The 26,678-nt window shown below is 54.9% G+C and overlaps 2 protein-coding genes across 5 annotated transcripts; both read right to left on the reverse strand.

Annotated features, from left to right (window-relative positions):
* Positions 1-1,659: 1,659 nt before the first annotated feature.
* On the reverse strand, positions 1,660-9,956 carry UAP1 (UDP-N-acetylglucosamine pyrophosphorylase 1). Of its 3 annotated transcripts, none has more exons than XM_072867833.1 (10): positions 9,403-9,956; positions 9,116-9,320; positions 8,136-8,311; positions 7,687-7,859; positions 6,293-6,486; positions 5,733-5,876; positions 5,114-5,302; positions 4,636-4,650; positions 2,486-2,552; positions 1,660-2,221 (listed from the first exon to the last, which is right to left on the reverse strand). In XM_072867833.1, exons 1-10 carry the CDS (start codon positions 9,701-9,703, stop codon positions 2,129-2,131), a joined length of 1,557 nt encoding a protein of 518 aa, XP_072723934.1. In that variant the 5' UTR covers positions 9,704-9,956; the 3' UTR covers positions 1,660-2,128. The 3 variants fall into 3 exon arrangements, with proteins under 3 accessions (XP_072723934.1, XP_072723933.1, XP_072723935.1); XM_072867832.1 differs by having other exon boundaries at positions 4,603-4,650; positions 9,403-9,952; XM_072867834.1 differs by lacking the exon at positions 4,636-4,650 and having other exon boundaries at positions 9,403-9,955.
* A 981-nt stretch (positions 9,957-10,937) lies between these two features.
* UHMK1 (U2AF homology motif kinase 1) lies at positions 10,938-26,373 on the reverse strand. 2 transcript variants are annotated; one of them, XM_072869059.1, is made up of 8 exons: positions 25,977-26,373; positions 24,626-24,918; positions 21,608-21,799; positions 20,727-20,821; positions 19,742-19,818; positions 16,406-16,504; positions 15,368-15,456; positions 10,938-14,873 (listed from the first exon to the last, which is right to left on the reverse strand). In XM_072869059.1, exons 1-8 carry the CDS (start codon positions 26,260-26,262, stop codon positions 14,727-14,729), a joined length of 1,278 nt encoding a protein of 425 aa, XP_072725160.1. In that variant the 5' UTR covers positions 26,263-26,373; the 3' UTR covers positions 10,938-14,726. The 2 variants fall into 2 exon arrangements, with proteins under 2 accessions (XP_072725160.1, XP_072725161.1); XM_072869060.1 differs by lacking the exons at positions 10,938-14,873; positions 15,368-15,456; positions 16,406-16,504 and adding an exon at positions 16,214-16,359.
* Between the last annotated feature and the right edge of the window lie 305 nt (positions 26,374-26,678).

The raw sequence follows: 26,678 nt of genomic DNA on the forward strand, positions 1-26,678 counted from the left end.
TACGCCAGCACCCACACTGCTGTGGGAGGGAAGCAGCACCCCTGGCAGCAGGCCAGCGGCTCCCAAAAAGTGCTCCCGTCCCACAGGGCACCCCACAGCCCCAGGGCTGCAGCCTGGCTCCTCAACCAGCCTCCTTGCCAGACTCCCACAGCCTGTTTGCTCTCCAGACAAACCAACCGAGTCACAGGCAGGGAAAGCCATCAGCTGCCCACAGCAGGACACCGGTAACCCTTGCCGCTGCCACCAGAGAGGGGCTGTGGTGGCAGCCCAGCCACGGGTGCAGCGAGAGGTGTGCCCCAGGGCGACGCAGGCAAGGCAGAGCACCCCAGCTACCTCTGGGCTGGCAGGGAGGGCAGGCAGGAACAGGCAGGGAGCAGGTTAGCTCCCAGGTTAGCGTGGTGCCTGCTGCAGGGCTCCGCACCATGCCCTGGCACGCTGCCCCAGCTCAGCTGGCAGGGGGATGCCCTCGCCCGAGCACAGGCTGCCCTACGTGCACGCCGGCACAAGCGCTGGCTGCCTCCACTCCGCCCCGCTCGCCTACTGCTACCTGGAACTGGCACTCAAGCAACTTGGCAGCAGCCAGCACCGCGTCGCTCTATCCCAGGACCTAATGCAAAGGTGTTGGTGTGCAAACAGAGCCAAAAAGCCAAAGCAAACACCTCCCCTCCACCCCTCCCTGCACCCGGGGAGCCAGCCGGAGCAGCAGTCCCACAGGCTCACTGTGCAGCCCCTCGCTCCTGGGGCCACATGCATCCATCCCCCCAAGGTGGGCCACACTGTGCTCCGGCTGCTGCCTGCCCCATGCCAAGAAGGAGCAGCTTTAGGGGTGCCTGCCTGCTCCCCAGGGAGCAGAGATGTCCCTTCCCTACAGCAGCTGCTCCCAGGGCCCAGCAGAGCCGGCGGGCAGGGGAGGCGGTGGTGCAGACCACCCGCAGCACTCCGCACCAGCTCCTTGGCCCCCATCCCAGGCCATCTCCCCCGAGACCCATGGCCACCAGCTTGCCTCGGCCACACGCAGCCTGCCTGGCCCGTGGCGAGCCACTGGCAGCCACAGCACCCGGTGGGACCCCCCACATGGCCCTGGCTTCCCAGGCACACTGTCTGTGGAGCCGAGTGCTCAGCTGAGCCCGGGGTACCCAACAGCCACCTTGGCACCCAGGGGACTTGGTGACTTCCCCTGGGGGGGGAGTGGTTTGGGCCCCATTCCCAGCCCTGCAAGGGAAAATCCCTCCCCAGGCAGACGTGGGGCAGTGGGGGCTGCAACAGGACTTGGGAGCAGCAGAGGAGCTGGCCAAGCACCATCTCCCCTCCCAAAAAGGAGGCACAGCAGAGCCGCTCTGCCCAAGGGCATGGGGACACCACGCTTCAGGGCAGTGGGCTCTGGCAGGAGCCCAAGAGCCCTCCCTGGAAAAGCAGAGGGCACCCGATGCTGCTGGAGGCCACCATGCGGGGCTGATTTCACCTCAAGCGCTCCAGCGGCATTGAACACCCACCCGATCCTACCTGCTCAAGGCTTGCCGCAGCTCGCAGAAATTCAAGAGGAAAGCACAGCCCTCCGCTTCCTCCAGAAACACCGCAAATGAGCACTGCGGGCCAGAGTACTTGCCTGCAACCCCCCCAGAAAGCCACCATCACTAAAACACCACCAGATGACAGACAGGAGGGATTCAGAGTTTAATCGGGTGTTTCCAGTTGCGCAACGTACAAAGGATGACCAAAAGGGAGGACATGGGCAATGACAAGGATCCTATTAAAAAAAATAGTCATGTAGCTTTGAGAAAAATAAAAATTCAAGATTAACCCCAGCCCTGTACCATAAAAATCCTCTGCATGTACAATGACTATTACTATATACATGTTTAAAAATAAATGCCCACAGCCTGGAGTGCAAAGAGCAGCGCCATAGCTGTGCTTCGTGGCAGGGGAATCCATAAAGTGTTTGGTTTTTAAATTAAAATATAAATAGAACCGTACAACATGCCAAGAACAGAGTGGGTTACATCCTCCTCTGCACAGGGCCAGAGCGAGCAGGATCAGGCCCTACCAGTTACAGCTATAAACCTTCATATGTCCGAATTCCCAGCCCACCAGACAGGACGGGCAGCCTGGCTTGGGTACCGCGCCGCTCCTACATCCCGTTCTTCACCAGCTCGTGGATCCCGTCCTCGTCAATAATCAAAGGTGCACGAAACTCTCGGTCCTTCACGTACTTTTCCAGACCCTAAGGGAGGATGAAGCAGCTCTTTCGGAATGCACCACATGTCATCTGCTCTGTTGACCTGCTGAGCTGCTCACAAGCAGCTCTAGTCCCCTCCCGTACTAGTGGCTTGGGGAACACTGCCTCAAAAAGCTCCACAGTGAATTCAAGTCACACTTTTGTGGCTTACCCCCTCACTGGCCAGGGCTCACACACATGCCCTGCCAGCCTCCCCACCCACCTAGGTAATCTGCAAGGGTGCCCAAGCTCTGGAGAGCCAGTACTCACTTCTCCTCCGTAGGAGATGAGGGGAGAAATTTCACACTGGATTGGCAGGTCATTTGCATCCTTCAAGCTGCAGAGAAAAATAAAAATTCAGGAGGGTTAGCCACATCCCACCAAGGGACATGGATGAGGCCCAGATATCTCGCAGACGCCAGCGCGGGGGGTCAGTGGCTGTCTGGGGCACTGGTGGCTGCCAGCCCACACAGACCTGGGTTAGTCAAGCCTTGCGTGCTCTCCACAGAGGTGCGAGCTAAAGTTTAGACACCAGCAGCGACTGAAAGGGAAGAGAGCTTTAGATGCAGCTTTAATGAGGATCTACATGCCTTTCTATGTATGCAACTACAGCAGTGCCTACATCCCCGGCCTGGACTACAGCCCTGCTCTATTTGATGCTGCATGCAAGCTAGTCACCCCTTCCTCCTCCTCCTCCTCCTGCATCCTTGGGGTGATGAGAGATGCACTCACAGCACCTTCCTGTTTTGCTAGGCACAACAGGTCTTTTTTTAAACACACTCCTTGTTTAAAGGACAACCTGAGGACACAGGGTAAGCCTGTCTACTCGCTCAGAAATATTCCCTGTGGCACTGCCTTCTCCTCCTGCCTTTGCCTCTTAGGTCAACTCCTCTGAGGAAGTCTCAGCTCCTCTGTTCTGCATGAGAGCCTGAGCCGGTGAGGACAACGGCAGACCCACGACAGCACTGCCTGCCGCAGCCTGGCCCCGAGAACAGATGCAGCAGCACTGCTGGGCAGGGGTGCGCATGGGGTCCCTGACCCCACTCCTGCTGCCACCAGCCTTTGTAGGACCCCCTGGATGCTCCCTGGATCCAGCCGGTGTGTAAGCCTGGCCGGGGGGTGCAGCCATGCAGAGTCGACGAGGATCCATGGCGGCACCCCAGGGTGCCCCTTCACATCCGCCCGCCGCTGCAGCCACACAGGCATCGCAGGACGTCACGTTGTGACAACGCTCCTTGCGCCAGGTCAGAGCTCATCCCTGCTGCCACGCACTCACTCAGCCCCCTCCTGTCCCAGCTGTGAGTAAATAAAACTCACCCATCCTAACCCAGCTCTTGCACTTGTGTTTGCCTTAGAGTCAGATTCATTTCAAGATAATAGTTTAAAAAAAAAAAATTGCCATTAACTGGCAATGAAGGATAAATGTAGGATAAAGTGCATCCTTTATCCTACATTATAACTAGTGTGATGGCCTAGTTATAACCCTGAAAGCACTTGAAGTCTTGAATTCAAAGCAGAGACCCTACGTGTATCCCACCAGAAAGTACCAGAAGATACCTTTCTCCCCCTTCAGGAGAATTTGTAACAAGCTTGCTTAGTCTGCAAGTCATTTACACTCACCAGCTCTAAGTCCCAGCTGCACAGACATGCCCTGTGCCTACAGAAGAACACGCTGCTACTACAGAAGTTGCTTTAACACTTCTGTCAACTTTCCCGGTTTACTTCTGTAAACTTCCAAGCGCTAAGCCAGGGGCTTTCCCTGGTGTCATGGTCCGGATCTTCAAAACTCAAGAGCTGAAGTCACACAAAGCACAGCTGTCCGCCTACGCTGAGATTTGCACATGCTACAAAGCCTGTTTGACGTTTACTTAACGTTTTTAATCCTGTTTCAATCTGCTTGGACGCCTGGTGGACACCGGGAGACGGCAACAGTCTCCAGCTACAGCACTGGCCGCGATCAGTCCAGGCTGTGCTATGCTGTGGTGTGACGAACAGAGGAGTGTCACGGAAGGGACACGCCAGCCTGTTTCCCAACAGCATCCCGCCTGCGGGGTAACCTTTGGGGGCTGCTGCCCTGCATCTGTACCAATGGCACAAGCCCCTTCCAGTTATCCCTGCCAGCTGCCTCTGCGGAAGGGAGCCCAGGAGGGAGCAGAGGCTGCCTACCACCCGCCACCGTGAGAAGCGGCATCCGCAGGGTCCTGTGGTGAGACGTGCCCCGCTCCCAGCATGCGGCCTCAAGCCCCCCGGCCCCGTTAGTCACTACGGGCACCTGCTCACCAGCGTGCACTCATCGCAGCGACCACAGCCTGGCACACTGCTTCGCCTACAGCCTGTTAGTACCTAAGCACAGCCCCGCCACCATGCATGCTGCACGGTATAGTTACTTGTCATTGACATCTGCTGGGGTGGCATCTGACCTTCCGTTTGTGACGCTACGTGGGAATAAACAAGGGTTAGCGAGGGTGGAAAAAACAGAGCAGAACAAGTCTGGGGTTTGCTGTTCTCCAAACAGGGGTGGCAGGAGGTCTCGGTCAAGGGATGCCGTGACCCCAGCCTGGCTGCTGCATGGATCTGCTGGTGTGCTTGGGCTTTGGGGAGCCACCTCCTCCCTGCATGGGGCAACCTTGGCTGTGCAATGGAGACTGGCAGGATTCAGTTCACAGGTGTTGAATCAAGAAGGAAAGCTCCTGCTGACCGAGCGAGCACCCCTCCTGCAGGCACCGCCCAGCCCGCACGCAGCTCTGCCCCATGGACCACCCAGGAGAAGGGACCCACAGCTAGTTGCTCCAGAAACGCTGGTTTCAGGAGCACTGAAACAGAGAAGGGCTGGGGACTGTCTGGGTGCTTTATACCCAGCCCAAAAAGGAAGCAGGAGCACCGGGAGCAGCAACTCACCGAGGGATGGCGGGGATACGTGTGCCGTTTTCATCCACGAAGTGTCCCCCTGCATTGAGAACCCAGCAGTGGTGCAGGGACATCAAGGCATGTCGGGCTGTGGTGGGGTTGTCCTTGCCATTCTGGCTGTCCGCGTTCTTCAGGGGAGAAAACTCGTCCTCACGCAGCACCTCGTACACCACGAACTTCCTGGGGGGGAACAGGGCACGGGAGGGTCACGTTTGGGAAACGTGGCTGCTCCCTGTCACTTTGGCCTCTCCCCTGCCAGGCTGGCTGAACTGGGGCCAGAGCCCCCCCACAGCCCACACCCACGGGCTGTCCTCACAGCCACAAAGGAGGGAGGGGAGGACCTGGGCTGTAGGGTCAGCAGATGCTCCTCTGGCCCAGGAGCAGTGCTCAGCCAAGCAAGAGGCACGCAGCGCGTGGCCCTCCTGCTGCTCACATCCCTGCTCACCTCAGGGCACCATCGTCCACTGCTGCTGAACAGGACGGGAGCTGGCATCCTGTCCCAACCCCGGGGCATCACCAGTGGGCACAGCCCCGCCATCCCCCAGAGGCTCTCAGAGCTTCTCAGAGGGAGCACCAGCAGCTTCCTCCCCACAGAGAGAAAAGGGCATACTTGGAAAACCGGAAGATGTCAAAGACGAACTTTTCCATTTTGATCCCATTGGGCTTCTCAGGTTGGATCAGCTGCCCTGTAGCGATGTCCACGTGTGGGATCTTCTTCTCAGCTACGTGGTGCTGCAGCTGCGGCTCATAAGTGCTGCAACAGGCCAAGAAAGAGCTGTCACTCGCCCGAGCAAGGCACGTCCCCGGCCCCCCGGCTCAGACACTGCTGCGCAGGATGGCTGCTCTGCCCTGACCGCCAGCCACCCGGAGGCATGGGCTGCTCATCCCCACGGTAGCCAGGAGAGGATGGCTCCGCACACCTGCACTCTGGCACCAGCAGCCAGCAATGGCCGGGGGAAACCTTATTTCAAGGAAGGGACTGCAGAGAGGTGGGGGTCAGGCCATGCATGCAGGGCCAGGGGCCAGACCCCACGGGCCTCACCCCAGCACGCCTGCAAACAGCCGGAGCTCAAGCAGCAGAAAGCAATGCGCAGGTGGCTGGGCAGCCAGCTCTGCTTAGCACCGGTGCTCCTCCTCCGGCACACCAGCAGCACCGCGGCAGGCCCTTACTTGACTACATCTTTCAGAAAGGCAGTGGTGAAGTAGTGATTGGCAATGTTGCCCGCATTGAAGAGCAGCCGCCCGTCCGGGCCCCGTTTCTGGGCAGTGGCCAGGGAGATCTCGCTGTACTCCACCACTTGGTAGACGCCATCCACTCGGCACACCACGCCGACTGGCTCTGTGGGGTTGGTCTTCTCCACCACCTGCCCAAGAGAAGCACCATCAGGCAAAGGCCCCCAAAGTCCCACACTTCAAATACACCCCATTGTATCTAGCAGCCCCCGTGGAAGTGTTTTCCTGCGCAGGACAGCAAGGTTAAGGCAGGGATAGGGATGCTGGAGCCCTTCCCTCCCAGGTGCTTCTGGTAACAGTGACCGGGGAAGGGTGAGATGGCAGCGCTGGGTGACAGGGTGTCAGGCACACTCAGAGGGTGTGGGCAGGATCTGGCACCAAGCCCACATGCAGCTGGCAGAGGGCACGGATATTTCTAGCACCCAGCCTGCATGTGAAGAGCCAGCTTGCCACGCACAAGCAAGTGACTGCTGGCTCAGCAGAGCCATCCCCCCACACCTGACCTCCCTCCTCTTCCTCGCACCCCACACCTCCCTCTTGTCACGGGCCCCCCAGCAAATCCCTACCCATCACCACCACTATGGCAGGGTGGCATGTAGGGACACAGGACTTTCTCCTTTGCGCATGCTAGGGTTTATTTCCTCCTTCTCTTGCTCAGGACAGAAGGAGGAACTGCTTTCCCTTTCCTAGCTTGCTCTCCAAAAGCTTCAAGGCCAGCAAGCCCTCTCACCTGTTTGCCAGAGCCAAGCCCAACGCAAACACAATTGCACAGCCCCTTTGGGTTTAAGTAAAGCTTTGGGCGTGCAACGTCCTACCCATGAGACACGGGGCTGGGCTCAGCGTCAGCAGTCAGCTGCACCCACTGTGTCCTGTTCTGGTGCCCAGGACGTCACGGCTGGGGACAGCTGGCAGCCTGCAGCCGGGATCCCAGCTACCCATGCTCCCCACAGCCACCTGGACAACAGCTGCCCAGCGTCCGGGTGGGAACTGGGCAGCCCCATGGGGCTCCACAGCAGCTCTCAGCCCCCGGGACTAGGGGACCTGTGAGCCCTGGGGCTGTCGGTGCCACGTCCCCATGCAAGGCAGGAGGGGAGCAGCGCCAGGTAGGGGTCAGTGATGCCCCACATCCCCCGGGGATGCCAGACCTGAGGGGCAGGTGGAACTCTGGCAGCATGTGCTACTCCACCAGTGAGCTCCTGGTGCTTAGCTATCCCTCCTGGCTGCAGCAAGCCAGCAAAGGAGAGGTGAGGAGTCAGGGAAGCCAGGCAAGGAGAAGGACAGACCCCACCCTGGTCCAGGGAAATGGTGCCTGTATACCCCCGAAACAGTACCTTGGCCCCGCAGTCCGCTCCCTTCTCCAAGCAGAACCCGATGAACCTGGGGTCGGCCACCTTCACCAGGATGTTGTCCACGCAGTAGACGTGGACACTCTGCACGCCCCTCCGCTCCATGTCATCCACGATGCCGTGCGCCCCCAGGGCCCGGTACAGGCCCCCGTTGCCGTCTGCAGAGGGGACAAACCGTTGGGGCCACAGCAACACTCATCTGTCCCGTCAGCCACGCACACTCATCCTCCTTCCCCATGGAGCCGGGGTGGAGGGTCACTGGCCCGGCCATACCCCACCCTGGTCCTCCCTGCCAAGACGGACCTCCCAGCCTGCGTCACCCATGGGCCACGTCACGCTGTGAGACTGCCCTATGCAGGCTCCAGCTCCAAAAGCTTGTCCTCAGCACCGTGTCTCACCCCCAAGCACCCCTCCCGCCAGCTCAGGCCACCGACCTGGCGCCATAGCAATCTTGCCCTTCTCCTCCAGCAGGATTTTCCCATCAAAGCCCAGGGCAGGCAGCATGCCCTGCTGGAAGAAGATGACGTTTTCCTTCTTCAAGCCAAAATAGTGATGCTTCAGGAAGAACTCCTTGGTGGACTCCATAGTCCGGCCACTTGTCATGATGTACCTGTTGGAGCGCAGAAGAGACCCAATGAGCCAGGAGGAGAGGCAGGGTCTCACACTCTTCATCCTGTAACACCCAGGACAGGCTTCTTCCCCCTACATTTAGAAGGATCTGACCCCGCTGCAGTCCCACCTCTTTGGCAAGCCAACGAAGGGCTTCACCTCACCTTGCAACGTGCATCTCCAAAACCCTAGCGCACCCTGTGAGGTGAGGGGGCCACCCAGCTGCAGCAGCCAGCTCCCACCATGACGCCAACCTCCTGCTCACAGCACTGCCACAGCCCCTTGCCTCCCAGACCCCACCTTGCGTGGCTGCCATTCCATGCAGCAGGCTGGCCACAGGCGACGTGACACATGTTCCCAAGGGCCGTGGGGTTGAAGCTGACAACGTAGGACCTGCCAGTGCCACCCTCGGGGCCTTGACCCACTAACTCCAACAGGCTACGCCCTTAGCAATAGCCCTGGTGTCAAGAGGGTCTATGCCAACCCGTGGCCCCTTGGGCTGCCAAGGGGGTCTGCACCAAGCCAGGGGTCCTTGGCCTGCTGCCAGCAACAGGGCCCATGCCAACCCACAAGACCCTGACCCACCAAGGCCAACTACGGGGCTTTCGCCCAGCCAACGCCAATGGAACAATACCAACCCACAGGCCCTTAGCCCACCGACACCGGCCGGGCTGATGCCAACGGGGCCCTGCCAACGCCAACCCACAGGACCTTGACCCACCAGCGCCGAGGGAGCCCTGCCAACGCCGCTCCACGAGCCTTCTCCCACCACGACCACGACCGAGGCCCGCGGCAGGGTGCTCACCAGGGGATGTGGCAGGGGGTGCCGTGCTGCTCCTCCGCCAGCTGCTGCAGCCGCCGCAGGCGCTGGGCCTGGAGGTGGAAGAGGGTCTTGCGGGAGGGCAGCCCCACGTCGCACATGCCCTTGGGGTAGGGGACGCCGAGGCGGGTGCCCTGCCCGCCGGCCAGCAGCAGCGCGGCCACACGGCTCCCCGCGATCTCCGCCAGCCCTGCACCCGGGAGAGCACACACGCGTGGGGCCCGCCGCGCCGGCACCGCGCCGCGCCGGGCCCCGCCGCCCCCGGCACCTACCGCGGCTCTCCCAGCGCGGCAGCAGCCCGCGGTCGCGGGAGGCGCTGCCCAGCACGTCCCGCGGCACCGGCTCCATCCGCGCGTCCAGCCCCGCCGCCGCCGCCGCCCCGCCGCCCCCGCGGGCGCGGAGGAAGAAGCCGTTGATCTCGGCCACGTCCATGTCGCGCAGCTCCGCCGCCAGCGCCCGGCGGGCCGCGCCGCCCAGCTCGGGCCAGAAGCGCAGTACGTGGCCCTGCCCGCCCGCCACCAGCCGCTGCCCCAGCGCCGCCACCCCGTCCCCGACGCCGGCCGCCGCCTCCATGCCGCCCGCCGCCGCGGGGGCGCCGCGCCCCCGCCGCCCCTTTATAGCCCCCCGCCGCCGCGGGGCCGCCAATGGCAGGCGGCGGCGGCACGTCCCGCGCCCTCACTGGCTGCGGGGCACGGCCTCACCAATGGGCGCCGGGGGGGCGAGCGGCAGCCCACCCCTCCCGCGGCGCCGCCAATCGGAGCGGCCGCTGCGGCGGCGGAGGCGCGCGCGCCGGCGACTGCCATGGCAACGCCCGCCACGTCAGCGCGCGGCCCCGGTCCCCCGGCGGCGGCGGCGCGGCCTCCGCCCCGGTCCCCGTCACGGCCCCCTCCCAGGCGGGCGGGGAGCGGAGCGGGGTTTCCCGTCAGAGCCCCACCCCTTCCAGCTGTTTCTCCCCGCGCCGGGCCCACGCTCCAAGCGGGAGCTGCGGCCGTCGTCTGCCCCCGGGCAGGGGAAGGGCGGGCCTCCAGGGAGCCGCCGGGCAGGGCCGCGGCCTCCACGGTGGGCGGGCTGGCAGCACCCTCCCTCGCCTCCGTCTCCCCTCCTGCAGCAAGAGGGGAGGGGCACGCAGGGAAAAAAAACCCCAAATCCACCCAAAAGAGGGCAGGCGAGGTCTCTGCAAAGGAGGAGCCCCCCAGGGAGCAGCCCTCGCCGCCAGCCGTGCCCCGGGAGCCTCGCCGGGGTCAGCCCCAGCGCGCACCGCTGCAGAGAGCCCTTGCCCCGTAATTAGGGGAGCGTGTGGTAGAACCAGGGCGGGCTGCAGCCAAAACCCCGGTCACCCCGCCGCCGCCTCGCCCCACGCATCCCCTCCCGGCTCCGGCCGCGCACCGCCCAGAGCTGCAGAAAGTTGTGCAACCCGCAGCACCTCCCGGGGGAGCGGCCGGCGTCAGCCGAGAGGCGACTTTCCCTCCGGATGATATCACTTCGGAAACCGTTACGCCAGAGCGAGCGTGGAAAGCGCCCGTGCGCGGCCTGAGCAAGCGGTGCTGCCGCAGGAGGCTCAGCCCCAAGTGACGGGCAAAGGCCACCCGGCCCTCCCACCGGGGTTTTCAGCCGCGCTGGTGGGGCTGAGCAAGGGGCGACCGAGTCCCCACAGCTGCGGGTGCCAAGCGCGAGATGCCAGCGCCTCCGTGGCTGGGTCACAGCCCGGTGTGTCCCCCTCGGACAGACACCCAGGGTGACAGAGAACTTGCTCAGCTCCGTGGCATTTCACCGGCGGTCTCACAAGAAAAGCACGCTGGACAACCGCTCCATACTGAAGCATCATTTATTAATCATCTGTATCAAGCACACATCTGCTCAGCAACGGTGCGTGACAGGATACAACAGCTGACATCTAACCCGAAGGGAGGCACGTGGTTACAGGATCCGGCACAGCGGGAGGAAGTGTACTGAACCCTCTGGAAAGACAACCCGGGTGCAACGTGGTGCTCAGGCTTTGTGGTTACGAGGCTGGAGACCAGTGAGAATAATAGTCCGGAGCAGAACTAAAATTGGAGCCAACTTGTGTTTTGGCCAGTGATTTAAAAACCAATTACCCTCCTTGCACATAATAAATAGGTGGAAGTGTAAAGAACTTGCTCTCTCCCTCATTGCTCCCACACAGACATCGGTGGCAGAGGAAGGACAGCTATTCTTCAATTGGCAGAGACATTCCGTGTCAGATCAGCTACAAAACCCAAACACCACCAAGGAATAGCTGAGCACCGACGTGTTTCCCGTTCACACACACACTCTGAGGGGATGCAGCCCCTTGGACTGCCTCCTCCTGGGGAGGAGGGCCAGGTGCCTGCCCTGGCATCCCACCGGAGCAGTGCCAGCCTTCCCTGGCTGTCTCCAGAGGCTTCATCTTTCATCCCTTTCCCCCTCAAAGCAGATCTCTGCCTCAAAGGCAGCCTGCAGGTTTTCACATCTAGCTGTCGCCTAGCTAGGAGTACGTAGGTTAGTGCTACACTGAGGGCTGTTTGGAGGGAGCTGTGTCAGCAGCACAGATGGAGAAACCCAGCAAGCATTTGAGTGGAAAGCCTCAACACTTCTGCAACTCAAGCAGGCAGTAATTTGGAGATGAGGAAAGCCAGGCCCATCCAGGCATACACCACGACAGATGCCTTGGATTGAATCACCGTGCACACTTCGGATACAATCTAGAGTTAAGAAACTCACAGGTTTTAGCAGGGCTGAAACTTATGCTGAGACACCAGAGTGAGCTTCAGCTTGATAGAAAAAGGCTTTGAAGGCAGAGGGTGAGGGATAATGATAAAATGCTTCTGCTCTGAGGAGTTTCTAAACCTCCCTGTACCCCACAGCCTACAGAGAGAAGCCAGGGACTGGATCCAGTGACAGGACAGAGATCAGCATCTTCAACTCTTGCCAGGAAGAAAACAAAAAAAAGCAGCTTTGGGGTTTTTGCCCAGCTCAGTGCTCAAGCCTGGTCAATGAGCATCCCGAGAGAAAATCTGGTGGCAGGAGTTTGCATCTTGAAGATTTATTTAGCGCCTCTTAAAGCAGCTGAATGAAATCCCAGCCAAACTCTGGTGTAACAGCTCTACCATGCTGCAGGAACAGATTGTAGCTCCTCTCTAAAGATTAATCCTGGCACAGCTCTTTATCTTTAATTGCAAATCCAAAGTACAATTCTGACTGAAAAAAAGATATGCTTGAAAGATGACAGAGCAGCTCACAGTCCTAGACAAATGCATGTGAGAACTTAAATGCATTTCAGTTCTGCACCTGCACCCGGGCATCTCCCTGTCCCAGAGCTCTCAGGTCTGCTTCTGCCAGCTGACAGGCACACATGCAGCCAGCTTAATGCTGCTGACACGATGACATTCAACATGTGAATTTCTGGGCCAAAGTGCTTTCACCCCTGCCTCAGCCTGCCAGGGACAGCAAGAACTCAGAGCTGAGGAGGTCAATCAATACCTACCAATACTTTGAGTACTTGAAACACTGCTCTTCACATAGGAAAAACCCTTACCCACATAATCATCCAATTCCTCCCAGACACTAAAGGTGCTTCACTGCAAGGACAGTTAAATTAAAAGCAATGAATCACACACCCCATCTACGCAAAGCTGCTTTACAGCTATGTACACCAAAGTAGCATAATTCCCAGAAAGAGTCTGATCAGCAAATCACACCTTAAAACTCACTGTAGGATTCTTTTTTTTTTTCCTGGAAAACCTACCACCTCAAAGGCAACAGAAAAATTCAAAGAGATTGGTCCTTTCTGGGGGAGTTTGGGAAGGGCCATAGTAGACAGGACTCTACATCAGCACAGAGAGGAACTCGGACTCGTGAAATGTGACATCGGATCTCCAGACACACCGCACACACACGCACAGGGCAAAAATCAAGAGGAACTTTTAAGTGCAGGATTCCAGCAAGTCCAGCATCAGCAAGATGCAAAAAATAAACTGCAAGGTAATTCAGGTATTATTCCAGGGAAGGTCAGAGAAGGTTCAGGCAGCTGCCTGCAAGTATTCTCCTGCAAGCTGGAGAAAATAATTCACAAGGGCTCTCCTCCTCGCTAAAACTAGTACCAGGGCTGCGAGCCAGAATACACTGGTCCCCCTCTACGTAGGGCAGTTCTGCACTGTGCTCACCAGGAGCAAAGTGCCCACCCCTGCAGGGAGAGGCTCCACTGGGTGTATGGGTTTGCACACCCCTGGGAAACAGCCACCACCTACCCCATGCCAGCAGCTGCACTAGCGAGCTTCTGCCTATGCATTGCAGCCACATGAGCAGAGAACTTGCTCTGGAGGGAGCAGCGATGCTGCTCGCCCAGTCTTTTTTCCCCCAAGAGCATGTGGCTATTGCCCCTGACACTGGGAAAGACCTTCTTCTGGCCAGTCAAGTCTGATGACTGAGCAAGCTCTTTCCATACAGGATCTCAGATTGCCTCAGGCCCTTTGTGTAACCTATGAAGGACCAAAAGTGTCAGTGCTTCTAATCTACAAGTCTAATGGGTTAATGCAAAACCAAAACGCACAACACAGAAAAGCCAAGCATGGGACCTACAACAGACAAATATTTGTTATTTCTTTTAAGACTCGCAGGGCTGGAGTCCTGCTGAGACACAAAGAATACTGCGTGCTGTTGCACTCCTTTCCTAAAATATCACTTAAAGACGCTTACGTATTACAGATGATTTGGCATCAGAGCTAGGGAGCATCAGTGCCAGCACAGGGTATATGCTAGAAAGATCACTCCACACGACAGGCTGTTCACATCACCTCAGGCTACAAAGTGCTTACAGGTTGTGTTGGGACTGAGGCTGGCACTGCTCTGATGACATGTATCCGCCACCAGTCCCTGCGCACCCCAGGCATACAAGCAGGTTCAGCTCACTGCAGGCAGCATCACCCACACTGCCTAAGCCCAGCATGCCATCTGTGCCAGGTCAGACGGATGGCTCTTCTCGGGTCACAAGGCGGTGACAGGGTAACGCTGTAGGCCCAGCAGATCTGATTTCACTGCCTCTCTCTGCTCTACATGATTTGAAGACTCAAACGTCTTCCTGGTCTAGTTTAGAGAGGATGGTGCTTCTGGTTCTTTATTTACCATAGATATCAACAAAAGGCAGGGAAGCCTTCCTCCTCTTCCTCCACACTGGAGGAGAGCACATGCATTATAGGAAAGCTTAACAAAGAAATCCTCTCTCCAGAGCAAAGTCAAGTGCTAAGGCCAAGACTTTAAAAGGTCTCACTTCAAATCACTTAAAAGTGCTTGCCAAAATCTGCTCGGCCTCCCAGGCTCCCACAGTCACCACTCCTCCCACCCGAGCGCCCGCCGGGGCAAAGCCACACACCCAATGTAAACGAGCAAGCACAACACACACACAAGCACACACTGAAAGCCATCCTGGCCTCCTCTGCACATCACAAAGCAGCAGTAAAGGTTTCAAAGCCCAGTTAAGTCCTTTGCATCTCTCCTTCACAGATGACTCAAAAGCAGGGCTAGGAAGCTCTTTTGTACATTCAACTGTAAAACACATGAGGAAGAGGAGCAAGACAACTCTCCTGATTGTTGCTACTGCCTACAGCAAGTTTTGGTACAGATAACCTCTCTTATAGGCACTCAGTGGGTAAAACGTAGCCACAACGAACTTGCCATCAAAAATCTTTCCAGTCAGCATTTTTTGGGCAGCTTTGGAATCACCAGCATTTGCATATTCAACAAAGACCTGAAAGAGAGAAAGGAGAAATAGGACTTCCAGTGCAGCATGCCACCCGCCCCTTCCCACCCCTGCAACCAGGGAAACAGTTCCCAAATGAATTTTTTCCCCTCTATCCTTGGTTGAGCCCAGAGCAGTGGAGCTAAAAAGGAAGGAGCTGCATCTCTGAACTGGAATTTCACCTCTTGCTCCTCATTTCTAGGGGCGGCATATTTGGCAAGGTGGGAGAAAGTATGATGATGCTCTACATCCTCAACACCTCCTGTCCCACCCGCTGGCTTCTCCCCTTCCCTCCCATATCCCGGCCCCCCCGCTAAAGCTGTTTGGGGACCTCCCAGGTTAGGCAGCCTTACATAACCAGGAAGGAACCTGTGCTGTCCTTCAAGATAACCAGCTATTTTTAGCACTATCATCAGCCAGGAGATTTCCAGGAGCTGAGCAGCAGTTCTGCAGCACATGGAGCGTACGTGGGAATACACAGCCTCTTCCCTCCATTCACTTACTTGGCCTTTACCAGGATTCTCCTTTGGAATAAGCAAGGAAACCACTGGTCCATATTTCTGACACTCCTCCCGTATGTCTTCCAGGATATCTGAGAAAGGAAAGAGCTGGTTGTCTTTCACTTCACAAGCTAGGATGAGCCAAGAAGGCCAGATGAACACATCAAGAACATTCAGTCAACAGATAGTCTTTTCCTCTCAATTTAAAATAAAATATCGAGAGGTGCCATGGCAGAAGCCGACACTGCTTAATGGCCACATAACAAGATTAAGTGTCTGAACTGAGGCTCAGGAACACAGACCTGCAGCCAGTGCATCCCCGACAGCAGGGCTTGGAGCACATGGACAGTGCTTTTCCTTGCACACAAAGCCTGGCCTTCCAGTAGCTAAAACATTTGGGATTTGAGTGCTTTTTTTTTTTTCTGGTTACGGCACTTGGAGGAGGGGAACTAACGTAGCTGCCACAAACACTTCTTTGTGTGAGCAGAACCCAGCCTTTTAAACTCATATCCCCAGAGGTCTCTAGCTTTTGCCACTCATGTGGATTAGAGAGCAAGCAGAAATGCAAATTCCACTGACATGCCTTGCCACCTACCATGTATAGTTTTTGCTACAGTTTAAGAACTCCAATGAGATATTTGAGTTCTCTGCTGAGATCTTGGGTAAGTTCACTAGCAAACTTTGGAGGATCTCTGCTACTGGGCTCCAGATTCCTCTGTGTGTCCAGAAGAAGCTCAGAGCCATGAACACATTATGAGGTCTGTGGGCATTTAACCAAAGAAGAAAATCAAAATAAACTTTTTTTTGTTCTGGGATCCTTCAAGAACTCACTACGAGCTCTGCTTTCTGTCTCAATCTTTTAGTCTATTCTCTGTTTGTGCAGTTGACCCACTTGGTACCAAATCTCAGCTGAGCAGCTCTTTGTTTGCTGTTCCCGTGCCTATTATTTGCTCTTCTGCTTGCTCTCGCATCCCCAAAGCCAAACAAAACAGAGCCTGTAAGACAACATTGCTATATGGGAATTGCACAGCTCACACCAACCTTCATACTCTTCTTCGCACTGCAGAGAAGCATCACTTAGAACATTTAGCAGCCTCAGCACAGGCGTGGGGAGCATCACCAAATCTTCGATATGGGGAGCTGTTTGACACCCACAGAGTTAAAGAAAATAAATTAAAGTCCAAAGGAGCAAGAAAACAGGAAGTTGACTCAATATGCACAATCATACACAAGCACTTACTGCTCTTTGCAGTACAGTTTTGCTTCTCTCCACTATTACCTGCATTTACAGCTTGCATTCTCCCTGTTTTCAACTTATCTGTGCACCGAGAGACTCTTCTAAAGGGTTTAGTGCACTCTGCAATTATACTGAGGCCAGCATGTAAAATTGCTTTTAAAATTACAAAGCTAGAAGAAATTAAGACTAGAGTTATGTCTACTTAGCTGAGATTCAGAAATTGATGTGACCTCAAGAGCTATGCTAGTTGAGCAAACTGCCCCATACATATGGAGATGCAAGATGAAAGAACTATTCCGCAACTTGCCTCTCCTGTTACTGCTACCAGATAAGCTGAAAACAGGCCGGCCAGCTTCTGTAACTCCAGTTCTTAAGCTATACTAAGAAACAAGCCTCATCTCTCCCTAGGATATCTTTCAGTTCTTCCCTAAACACCATGTAAACCCTCCCCCCTTCAAAATCCAACTGCAATGCACTGTTTTGAAGACCACCATAGAATCTTGCAACACAAATGGGGAAAACTACTTAGTTACTTAAACAATGCAGTGCTACAGAATAAGGCATGGCCACAAGAGGGTGGCCACAAGGTGCGTAAGCAGTGATCCTGTGAACAACTTTACAGGAGCAGAAATAAAGCTCGCTGCCACAGGGCGCTTGGGTCTAAAAACAGGCAGTTCCAGGATGGCCTGGAACAGTGTAGCATGGATACTACTGTGGAAGAAGGAAACAGTCGAGGTGGACAGACTAATGCCAAACTATGAGAGTCACATCCGAGAGGACACCCAGTCCTCTAGAAACTCAAAGCAGCAGGGACAACGTCACTTCTCCAGGGACAAAAGCTTGATTTCGTGCTCCTGAAAGAGACTGGCAGGCCAGTCATGAATTTAAGATCTGGGGGCCCAACTTGCAGTACTTGGAGAGTGTTATATTTTTATTTGTATTGGCAGCTACAGTATCCAAACACAATAGCAGTACCTCACAGTTCTCACACTTGACAGTGAGAGAGAGGAGAGAAAAGGGAGGAAATGGCTCCACTTCTGCAGTCTGAGCCTTCTTACTATGTTTGCAAAGATAGTAGGCTATTATTTCCTTGGAAATACTTTTCCAAGCTAAGCACACAACATGTATGAAGGAGCTGACATCTCTGTCAGGCACAGACAGAAGACATTGATTTCATAGTGCAAGAGGAGATGACAGGCAAGCATACACACTATAAATCCCCTCCTGTCTGACATGGAAGAGTCCTTATGAAAAGCTTAGAGGATGAAAGGCCTTATCAGTCTAGACGATGCCCAGACAGCGCTCAGGGACAGCCCTTCGAAGAAAGGTGCTGCATTCAGATAGCCACGCATGTTCCAACTCCAAGCGAATCTCTGGGACTATTCTTCCACAGGACTGTTGGCAACCAAGAGACAACATCAGATGAACTGATGACTGAAAGAACATTTAAGCGTTGCCTCAGTCTTATATGCTGCCCCTTTTATTCAAGTAAGTCTGTCCTTCATTTCACGTGTCTTTTTTTCAGGGAGGCAGACAAACCAACGCCTACGACTCAGAGCCATCTGGTCTTCCTGTAACCAAATGACAAATGCATTTCTTGCAATACCGTTCTGCCCTAGGAGGTACTTTCTGCCCAGCCCCTCTGCTCCTCTTCAAAGTGCCAGGTACCAGATATCAACCACACTGACAACACAGAGGGCTGCAGCCTGCAAGCAGCTCAGGAAAGAACTTGATTAACTGGAAAGTCAAGACTAGGCTGCAAATGACAAGGAAAGTCATTCTCAGCTGTCTTTGCTTTAAACAGAACAACTGTGTCCAAGTGAAAGGCAATGACAGATCATTTTTTGACTTCCCAGGAAAGCAACAGTAAATGCTTCTTTGTGCAGACAAGCTTATGTGCAAGTTTGGCAAAGAAGAGAAGCAGCAACTAAGAAAAATTGAAGCTGTTGTATAAACTTGTAGCACTAACCACAGAAGCACCTTCCTAGGTACAGTTAGAAGTCTGTGTGTTTAAAACTAGACCAGAAAGCACTGCCAGTATATTATTCCCTCTGCTCTGAAGCAATACTGGCTGCAAGTTTCAGCTCCTTCCACGGAAGGTAGCTTTGATTACAACAGTCCCGGTTTCTGAGATGCAGGATACATCTGAAAACAGGAACGAGTTTGTTACCTTTGCCTAATACACAGGAACACCAGTATCTTGACGTGACCTCAAGAGGCAATACTTAACCTTCACTGCAAGGTAAACCAAGCAGCTTAAGAAAAGCAGGGCTGAGATTCCAGGGAAAATGCTAGCCCAGCCAGAAGCTGGATGCCTGAAGCATTAATTTATGCTGCAGAAAAGCTGGACACAAAGCTCTTCACTGGTGTTCTTGAAAGAAGACCTGGAGAATGTTACCGTGCTGCTTTTGGAACAGAAAACAGGGAGGGATACAAGCCTAAACAGGGCGGTCTCAGCCCATCTTTTGCTGACAGCCTGCAACCCACATGGGGGTCCTGGGGAAACACCACCATTTTATTAAATTGAAGAGAAAGTGCCAGATCAAAGCAACAGTGACATCTGTCTGTGACCTGCCACACACACACCAGAAGAGGCAGGCCAGTCACTGCAAAAAATAAGCTCGCACCACGAGAATACACCAGGATTATTCGACCTGTGCAGAGCAGGCAGCAGCACGATGCTATCACCAGCCACTGCCCTAGTTGCTCACATTCCTGGCTTGTGAACTGGGAAACTCTTGGCATAAGAAAAAACATCCACTCACCATAAATAGCACTGCACCCTTCAAAAGCACCTTAACCGTCACAGTATTAGGTAAGTACCTTGGTTATTTCTGTCCTCTCAGATGAATGCTGCTGCCAATACACTCTTGGTCAGTTTGATCTGGAGAGAATTTACCAGGAGTCCAACCAGGGAAAAGCAACAACAGCCCAAAGGGCTAGAGGGGCAGGGCAGCACTGAGAGCACAGGCATCGGTCTGACCTGCCTGCTGTGGTACTGCAGAGGGCTGGCGAGCGCTGCGAAGAGCAAAGGAGCAGCAACGAGGCCAGAACCAGAAACAACACAATTCAACTGCACTCTGTGCTGCTTCCAGTACGTGCTGGGAAAGCCGCGAGCAGGGGCGACGTGCACAGCTTACCAAAGGGAATGCTGAAGAACGGGCTGCACAAAGCCTTCTCAGCAGAGGCTCGCTTTCCTTGGTCACAATGAAGCATGCTGGAAGAGAAGACACCCTTACACTCAGGCTGGAAGCCAGTACAAAGGAATACCCTGTCTTTGGGGTGCTTATGGTACAAAGAGAAGAGTGGGAAGCACATCTTCCAATTCACAGCTGAAGCACACCAGAAGGATCCCCTGAAAGTATTTTGGGTACATGGTAGAGTAGGCTTTCCTTCTCAATGTCTCTCAACACCCAATGATGGAAGTTGCTCACTTACAAGTTAATAAGGAACATGGCATGTTCCGGCTCCACCTCCCCAGCCCATTCAGCCCACATCTCAGGCACATATGCAGTCTCATATCACACTCTGAGGAGCTCCCACATCTTTCCACAAGTGTGATTCAAAGCAAAGCAGCTAATAGCCCAGGGCTTGCCTGAGAACATCCCCTACTCAGTTTTACCAGTGGCTCCCAATGCTATTTCTGCCAAATTGTGTCCTCATTCACTCTGTAGCCTCAGAGCAGAGTCACAGGACAGTGAAAAGAATCCCCTCAACAGACCTCTCAGTAGAGAGCTGCACAAGTGCATCTGAATCTTGACAGCAGTTGAGAAGCAGCACTGTCTGCCCCCCTCCCTTGTTTCTGACAACGCTCCCCTAAAGCGGCAAAGTCTCCAGTTTTCTCCAAATATAACCTCACTGGCAGGAAGTGCAAAGCACTGAAACAGCAAAAGAACATCATGACTGATATTCTTTACGTGCTTACTCCAAACCGTGCCAAAATCAGAGGAGCTGAAGTGTCTCTGCTAATGCTTGCACTTGTTACTAGCACAGTGGCAGGGAGATTTTTTTAAAAAAGAAATATAGAAAAAAAAGTGTTAGGTGTGGGCTCTAAGTTACCAAGAGCAAGGCAGGAGACTTTACAGAGCACGTGTTAAGCAACAGTTAGTAAATATGATAAGATACCTTTTGATAAGGTCTCTGAGGTGATAAGCTGGAATGGCTGAATTTACCACCCCTTCACTGGCAAATATGCGATCAATGATGGCAGAACTGTTTGTCTGGAAAGAAAAAGAAACAGTGCTTAGGGAGGAAAGAGAAGACCAGTGCAAAGCTTGCAATAACCCATCATTTTCTGGACTGGATGCAGAGGGCTCTGGTACTGTGGCGTTTTATGAGAGATCCCCAATGCTCCAGCCTCACACATTAAACCAGCAGGCCCACATCAGATGAAGTTTTTCTCATTTGCCTGTGTGAAAGCTGGAAATTTCCACGCGCAGGCAAATTCTCTGTTACTGTGGATGTTATGATGCTGAAAGGATACTCTTACTGGGAAGGGGAAGACAAAACAAAATTATTCCATACAGAACAGAGGACAGCGTCAGGCTCTGGGCTCACAACACAGAGCCTTCCTCTTGTTTTCTCACGATATAGACTTACGAGAAGATCCCCAAATTAGAGCTAACATTAGAATAAAACCAGCAAATAATTCCTCTGTCATTGTGCTGCTGAACTAGCTGGCAGCCATCAGCCATCCATTTCGTTCTTCCTTCTGTGCCACACTACAGCCAGTGCAACTCACCTCCCAAATCTTGGCAAGACACAGGCTCCAAACACAAAGCCCTTAGCTTTCAGTAACCTGAACACAGGCAGCATTCAGACACGTCAGTCCCACAGGGCAGGCGGGTCTTTAAGGCTCTGGAATCTTAATTCTCAAGGCAATAGGATTAGAGAAACATCCTGGAAACACTCTCTAGTTGCCAGGTGCTACCTCACAAATCCAGGTTACAAACAAGAAGCGGGAGGACTTGTTTGGTACAAGCAAGAATGCCCGCAGCAGCTCTTACCTTCCATTCCTGAGATTGGACTGTATGTTTCAGTTTCATTCCTGAGAACATTTCCAGTAAAACAATTCCCAGACTCCACAGATCCACAGCAGAGGTACACTCTGTCTCACTCTGGAGCCCTGCCTGTGCCAGGCAGTTCTGCAGTTCTGCCTCTGGAGCCCGATACCCGTCTGTTTGAATGTATTTCACATCCTACAGAAGATCAAACACACACAGAAAGTTAATTTTCCAGATTCGGGTTCTCCACTCTATCCTTAAATCAGTTCACAGAGGCCCTTCCAAATGGGTCACCAAAATACTATTGCTAAACTGACAGAAAGCATTGTACAGCCAGTCGTGTTAGGCAGGCAGTTCAACTCCCTATACTGCTGTGTTGATGAGGAAAAAACCAAGACTGTCTGGAAGAGAAAACATCTCCCAGCAAAACAGCAGGCATCCTACTAACATCTGATCTCTCTGAAAGACAGCACTGCTGGGAGGAAGAGGCTGGATGTCACTGCGGATTGGCCCAGGTAACCTCTCATAAGCACGGAAGATGCTAGAAGTTTCAGGATAAGGGTTGAACACCCACAACATGCTCCCATAACGGCTGCATCAGAGCACAAACAGCTCAGTCTGAACAGTGAGGATTGGTAACAGCTGCCATTATTCAAGCACTCATGTTCTCTGGAACAAAATGTTAAAAGAATGAAGCAAGCACCTAACGCTCAGACAAGGAAATTATCAAAGGCACTTCCCACGCACCTCTTCCTTCTCCCTCTCGCAGCCAGAAGTGCTGCAGCAATCAATACCTGCCCGGCTGCCATGGCTGGCAGAGTAAAATAAAATGCCCATGCGCTGCCTGCTTAAGAGAAAACAGGAAATTATAGAATCACACAAGTGCTGGCTGGAGGGGCTGCTCTGAAGGTCTCCAGTCCAGCCTGCTGCTCGCAGCCAGTACCTGATCAGTCAGTCGTGGCTTTGTCTAGCCAAGTCTTGTAAGTTCCCAAAGACAAACTGCATGCTGTGTCTTTTTAACACGGGAGGGCTCGTTTTAGACACACTGATGCAACTCAAGGAATGACAGAAGCATATGCAAGCCTACTTCCTGGATAAAGCGCAGGACTGGGAATCCTTACCAGGGGAATATATTCAAACCAAAATTATCTGGTTCTCTGACTGAAAATACAGTTTACAAAAGACATTTTCAGGTAACAGAGCTGAAAAGTGTTCTATGAATTAAAAAAAATTGATACACAAATTGCTCATCAGTGTCCCTCCTCCTATCGGCAAAGAGCAGAACCTCTAGCATGGCAAAAGCAGCAGTGTAGCAGCCCCACCAAACAGCATTTAGAGATAGAGAAAACACTGTGGTCAATGCCACCAGCAAAAATTGCGAGATGGAATTTCACTCCTACCCTCTAAAGCATTTTGAGAGATCTAAGTGGCTGAGACCTTGCTCTATGTACAGCCATTCTCTGTTAAACAGTAACAGCAGTAAAAGTTATGCAAGGATAAGCTCGGCAGAGTCGTCACAAATGAAAAGTAGTATAGTCTTGACTCAGATAAGGAAGTCATGCACGTATGCTGCTGCCCAAGGCAGGGGTGGTGAAGGGAAGTTGATACCCGGTGCACATTCAAAGCAGGGTCAGAAGGTTCACCCATATAGCCAGCACATTTCTGAGAACGGGCAAAGGAAACTCAGCCCAAAGTAAGCAGACTGGAATGAACCATAGAAGCAAATAAAACACCCGATCAACCATTATGAGGCAACTCACAGAGCAAGCAGCAAAACAGATCTGAATTTAAAAAAATATCTGCATTAGACACATGACACCAGGCGAATGTTTTTTGCTGATAGACAGCAACAGATTAGCAGCACAAACCAGCGTTCAGTGAAGAACGTGGGAGAACCGAAGAACAACATGGAGGAGTTAAGAAGTACAAACATTAAAAACAGCTCCTGTACCAAAGAATTCAGAGACAGGTCACCCACACAATCCTCTGATATTCACAGATCAGTGGGCTGTACCATCAATACCAGGTAAACCAGTAAAAAAAGTACATGAATTTAAAATCTCTAAACGAGTAGAGTGCATGGAGTAGGGACAAGCCAGGACAATGTCTGCACAGAAAAATCATAGCTTGTTTACTAGACTTACTGCCCATCACCCAGTGATTAAAGGCAAATTTGCCAAGAGGCTACTTGATGAAAAAGCTTTACTGATAGCCCTCACAGGCTGTTACCGAGAGAGGGAGGGGTGAAAGGAAGCTCTATCAAGCCAACAGCACAACCTCCTGCAGCTCTCTGCTTTCATCAGAGGCCATGGAAGAGAATAAAAAGGGCAAAAACAAACTTACAAAACACAGTATCACCAAAACAAAAAAGTGACAGCATGAAGAGGGAGTGAAAGTCCAGCAAATGGGAAAAGCAGAGCAGAACAGGCAGAGACCTGTCTGTGTCAGTAAAGAATGGACACTGCCTACCCACAGCCAGAGTAAGGGCTTTCATCAACACAATGACATGGGAGAGAAACATCCAGACTTACTGAAAAAGGGAAGCTGCTAAAGACAGGATGAATGTAAAGACAAGCACAAGGACACTGCCAGAGATAATGCAATTGGCTGGGGATGCTGATGGTGAAGCCTGGATTACTACTACATATGATAAGGGATGATAAAGGGAACTTCTACAGATCTGGGTGCTCCCACTCATCTGACCACATGAAAACTAGCAAACTTTCCAGGAAGCTGAGACACCACTTTTTTCAGTGCGTCATTAACTTTGGAATTGGTGGTCACGTGTAGCACAAAGGCTAGGACATCAACAGAAACCAGAGACGTGCAAGGAGAATGGGAACATGAGCTTCTGTTTCTGGGGCCAGACAACATTTTAGCCTTTTCCAGGAAACCCTCAGCACCAGCTCAGCTACTACTCTGACCAGATCACGTTGAGTCCTACACTCATGAGCCAAAAGCATCACAGACCCATACAACTCAACACAAAGCCAACTGCTTTGAGAGCAGCACGTTCCAAACCTGATTCCCCTCTTTGAAGCTAAGTCCAAAGTCAATGAGCTTAAAGCACTCCTCCTCTGCGCTCCACAGGATGTTGCGTGGCTTGAGGTCTGCGTGCACGTAGCCTTTGTGGTGCAGGAATGCCAGGGCTTCCAGAACATCTCGGGCGCAGTGCTGGATCATCCACATGGAGCAGCCCTGGTTGCTGGAGTGCAGCAGCAGCTCGGACACGCTGATGTCCAGCAGCTCCAGCAGGAGACAGCGAGATGGGCCATTCGCAGAGTAGTGGTTGGTGAACACGCCGTACAGCGTCACTACGGTGAGACGCATTGACAGGCATTAGTAAGGAGCAATTACACGGCCATCATGCTCCACCGCTCTCCATTACTGCCCAGAAGACCACAAAAGCTGCAGGAGGCAGCTCATCTGTTTTACAAAGTGTGACGTTCAGAGAGGTGGAGAACCAAACTTCAGAGGGAAGCAGCAGGGGAAAAACAGCCATGTCACCCCTCTGGGCTTCGGCAGACGGGCTGGTCTCACAACGCCCCACCAGGCTGTGCTAAAGCAACAGGGCCGGGCGCTCCTGCTCAGGGCAATCTCTGGGACATGGATAAGCAAATCCCAGTGGGTAAAATGGAGGTAGCTCCGCTCCTTTTAGGACATCTGCCAATCTCTTCCTGTGTGCGTGTCTAGGTATATTACAGCATTAAAAAGCATTTCACACAGACAAAAAGTCAGCGTGGGGAGAACCTGGGGGCTTCCAGCAGCCACCTCTGACATGCTGGCTTCCTGCCCTCCCAAGCCCATTCCCACCCACGCAGGCAGCCTGGGGGCTGCTGCCAGAGACAGGCAGGCCGGCGGGCAGACACCGCCCCACCGCTGCCCGGCCCGCAGCGCGGCTCTTGCCGGGGCGGCTCGGGCAGCCCTGCCCAGCAGAGGACTTCGGGGTGCCCTGCCTGGGGCGACCTACTCTGCCTACCCAAGGGTGATGCCCACCTCCTGCCCACCCTGGGGAGGTGCCCGGCCGGCCCCCAGCCCAGGGAAGGGGTGGGACACCCAGGCTCGGGGCCCTCAAGCCTGCCTGCCCAGGGGTGCCAATCCAAGGGGCACATTGGTCTGGGGGCCCTAGCCCTGCCAGCGGGGGTCGGCTTGGGGGCAAGGGAAGCCATATTCCCACAGGGGTTGGGGGTTCCCCTCCCTAGTTGGGGGGATGGTTTGGAGACACCAGTTTGCCCTGGGGAGGCGGTCTTGGGGGTCCCGGGGACAGGGGTGCCTGCGGGGGCCCTCCCAGAAGGGGGTTTGGGGAGCGCGGGGGTGTCGGGGTGCCCAGGCTGGAGGACGAGGCGGGGTGGGGGTGCCGGGGTGCCGTTACCGATGTTGCGGTGCCCGCGGAGGTGCTCGAGCGCGGCGCGCTCCTTGCGGAAGCCGTACTCGGCGCAGTCGGCGGCGGGCGGGCGGGCGCCGGGGCGGCGCGCAGGGCCGGGCCGCGGCGGGGGCGGCACGAACTCCTTGACGGCGCCGGGGGGGGCTCGCGGGTCCCCGCAGCAGCGCACCCGGTAGACGGAGGCCGAGGAGCCGCTGCCCAGCGGCGCCTGCACCTCCCACAGCCGGCCCAGCGCCTCCAGCAGCGGCGCCGCGCCCCACACGCACCCCGACATGGCGCCGTCCCGCCTCACATCGCCCCCCCGCCGCTGCCCCGCCGCCGCCGCGCGATCGGCACCGACCCCGGCACCGGCCGCCGCCGCGCTCCGGCCGCCATGACACCGGAAACGGGGCGGGGCGGCGGCGGCACCGCCCGGCGGCCCCTCCCCTCCCGCGGCGCGGGGCGGAGCCGGCGGCGGGGCGGGCCTCGCACGGGGCTGCGGGCCCCTCAGCCCGGGAACTGCCGGGGTCCCGGCCCCTCAGCACCCCGGGGGCCCCATCCCCTCAGCCCGGGCACCCCCGGGGGTGCTGTCCCCTCAGCACCCCGGGGGCCCCATCCCCTCAGCCCGGGCACTAACAAGGGGTCCCATCCCCTCAGCCCAGGCCCTGACCGCAGCCCAACCCCTCAGCTCAGGCACCGACCGGGGGTCCC

This window comes from Ciconia boyciana, chromosome 7 (genome assembly GCF_034638445.1).
Source record: "Ciconia boyciana chromosome 7, ASM3463844v1, whole genome shotgun sequence".
Taxonomy (NCBI): Eukaryota; Metazoa; Chordata; class Aves; order Ciconiiformes; family Ciconiidae; genus Ciconia; species Ciconia boyciana.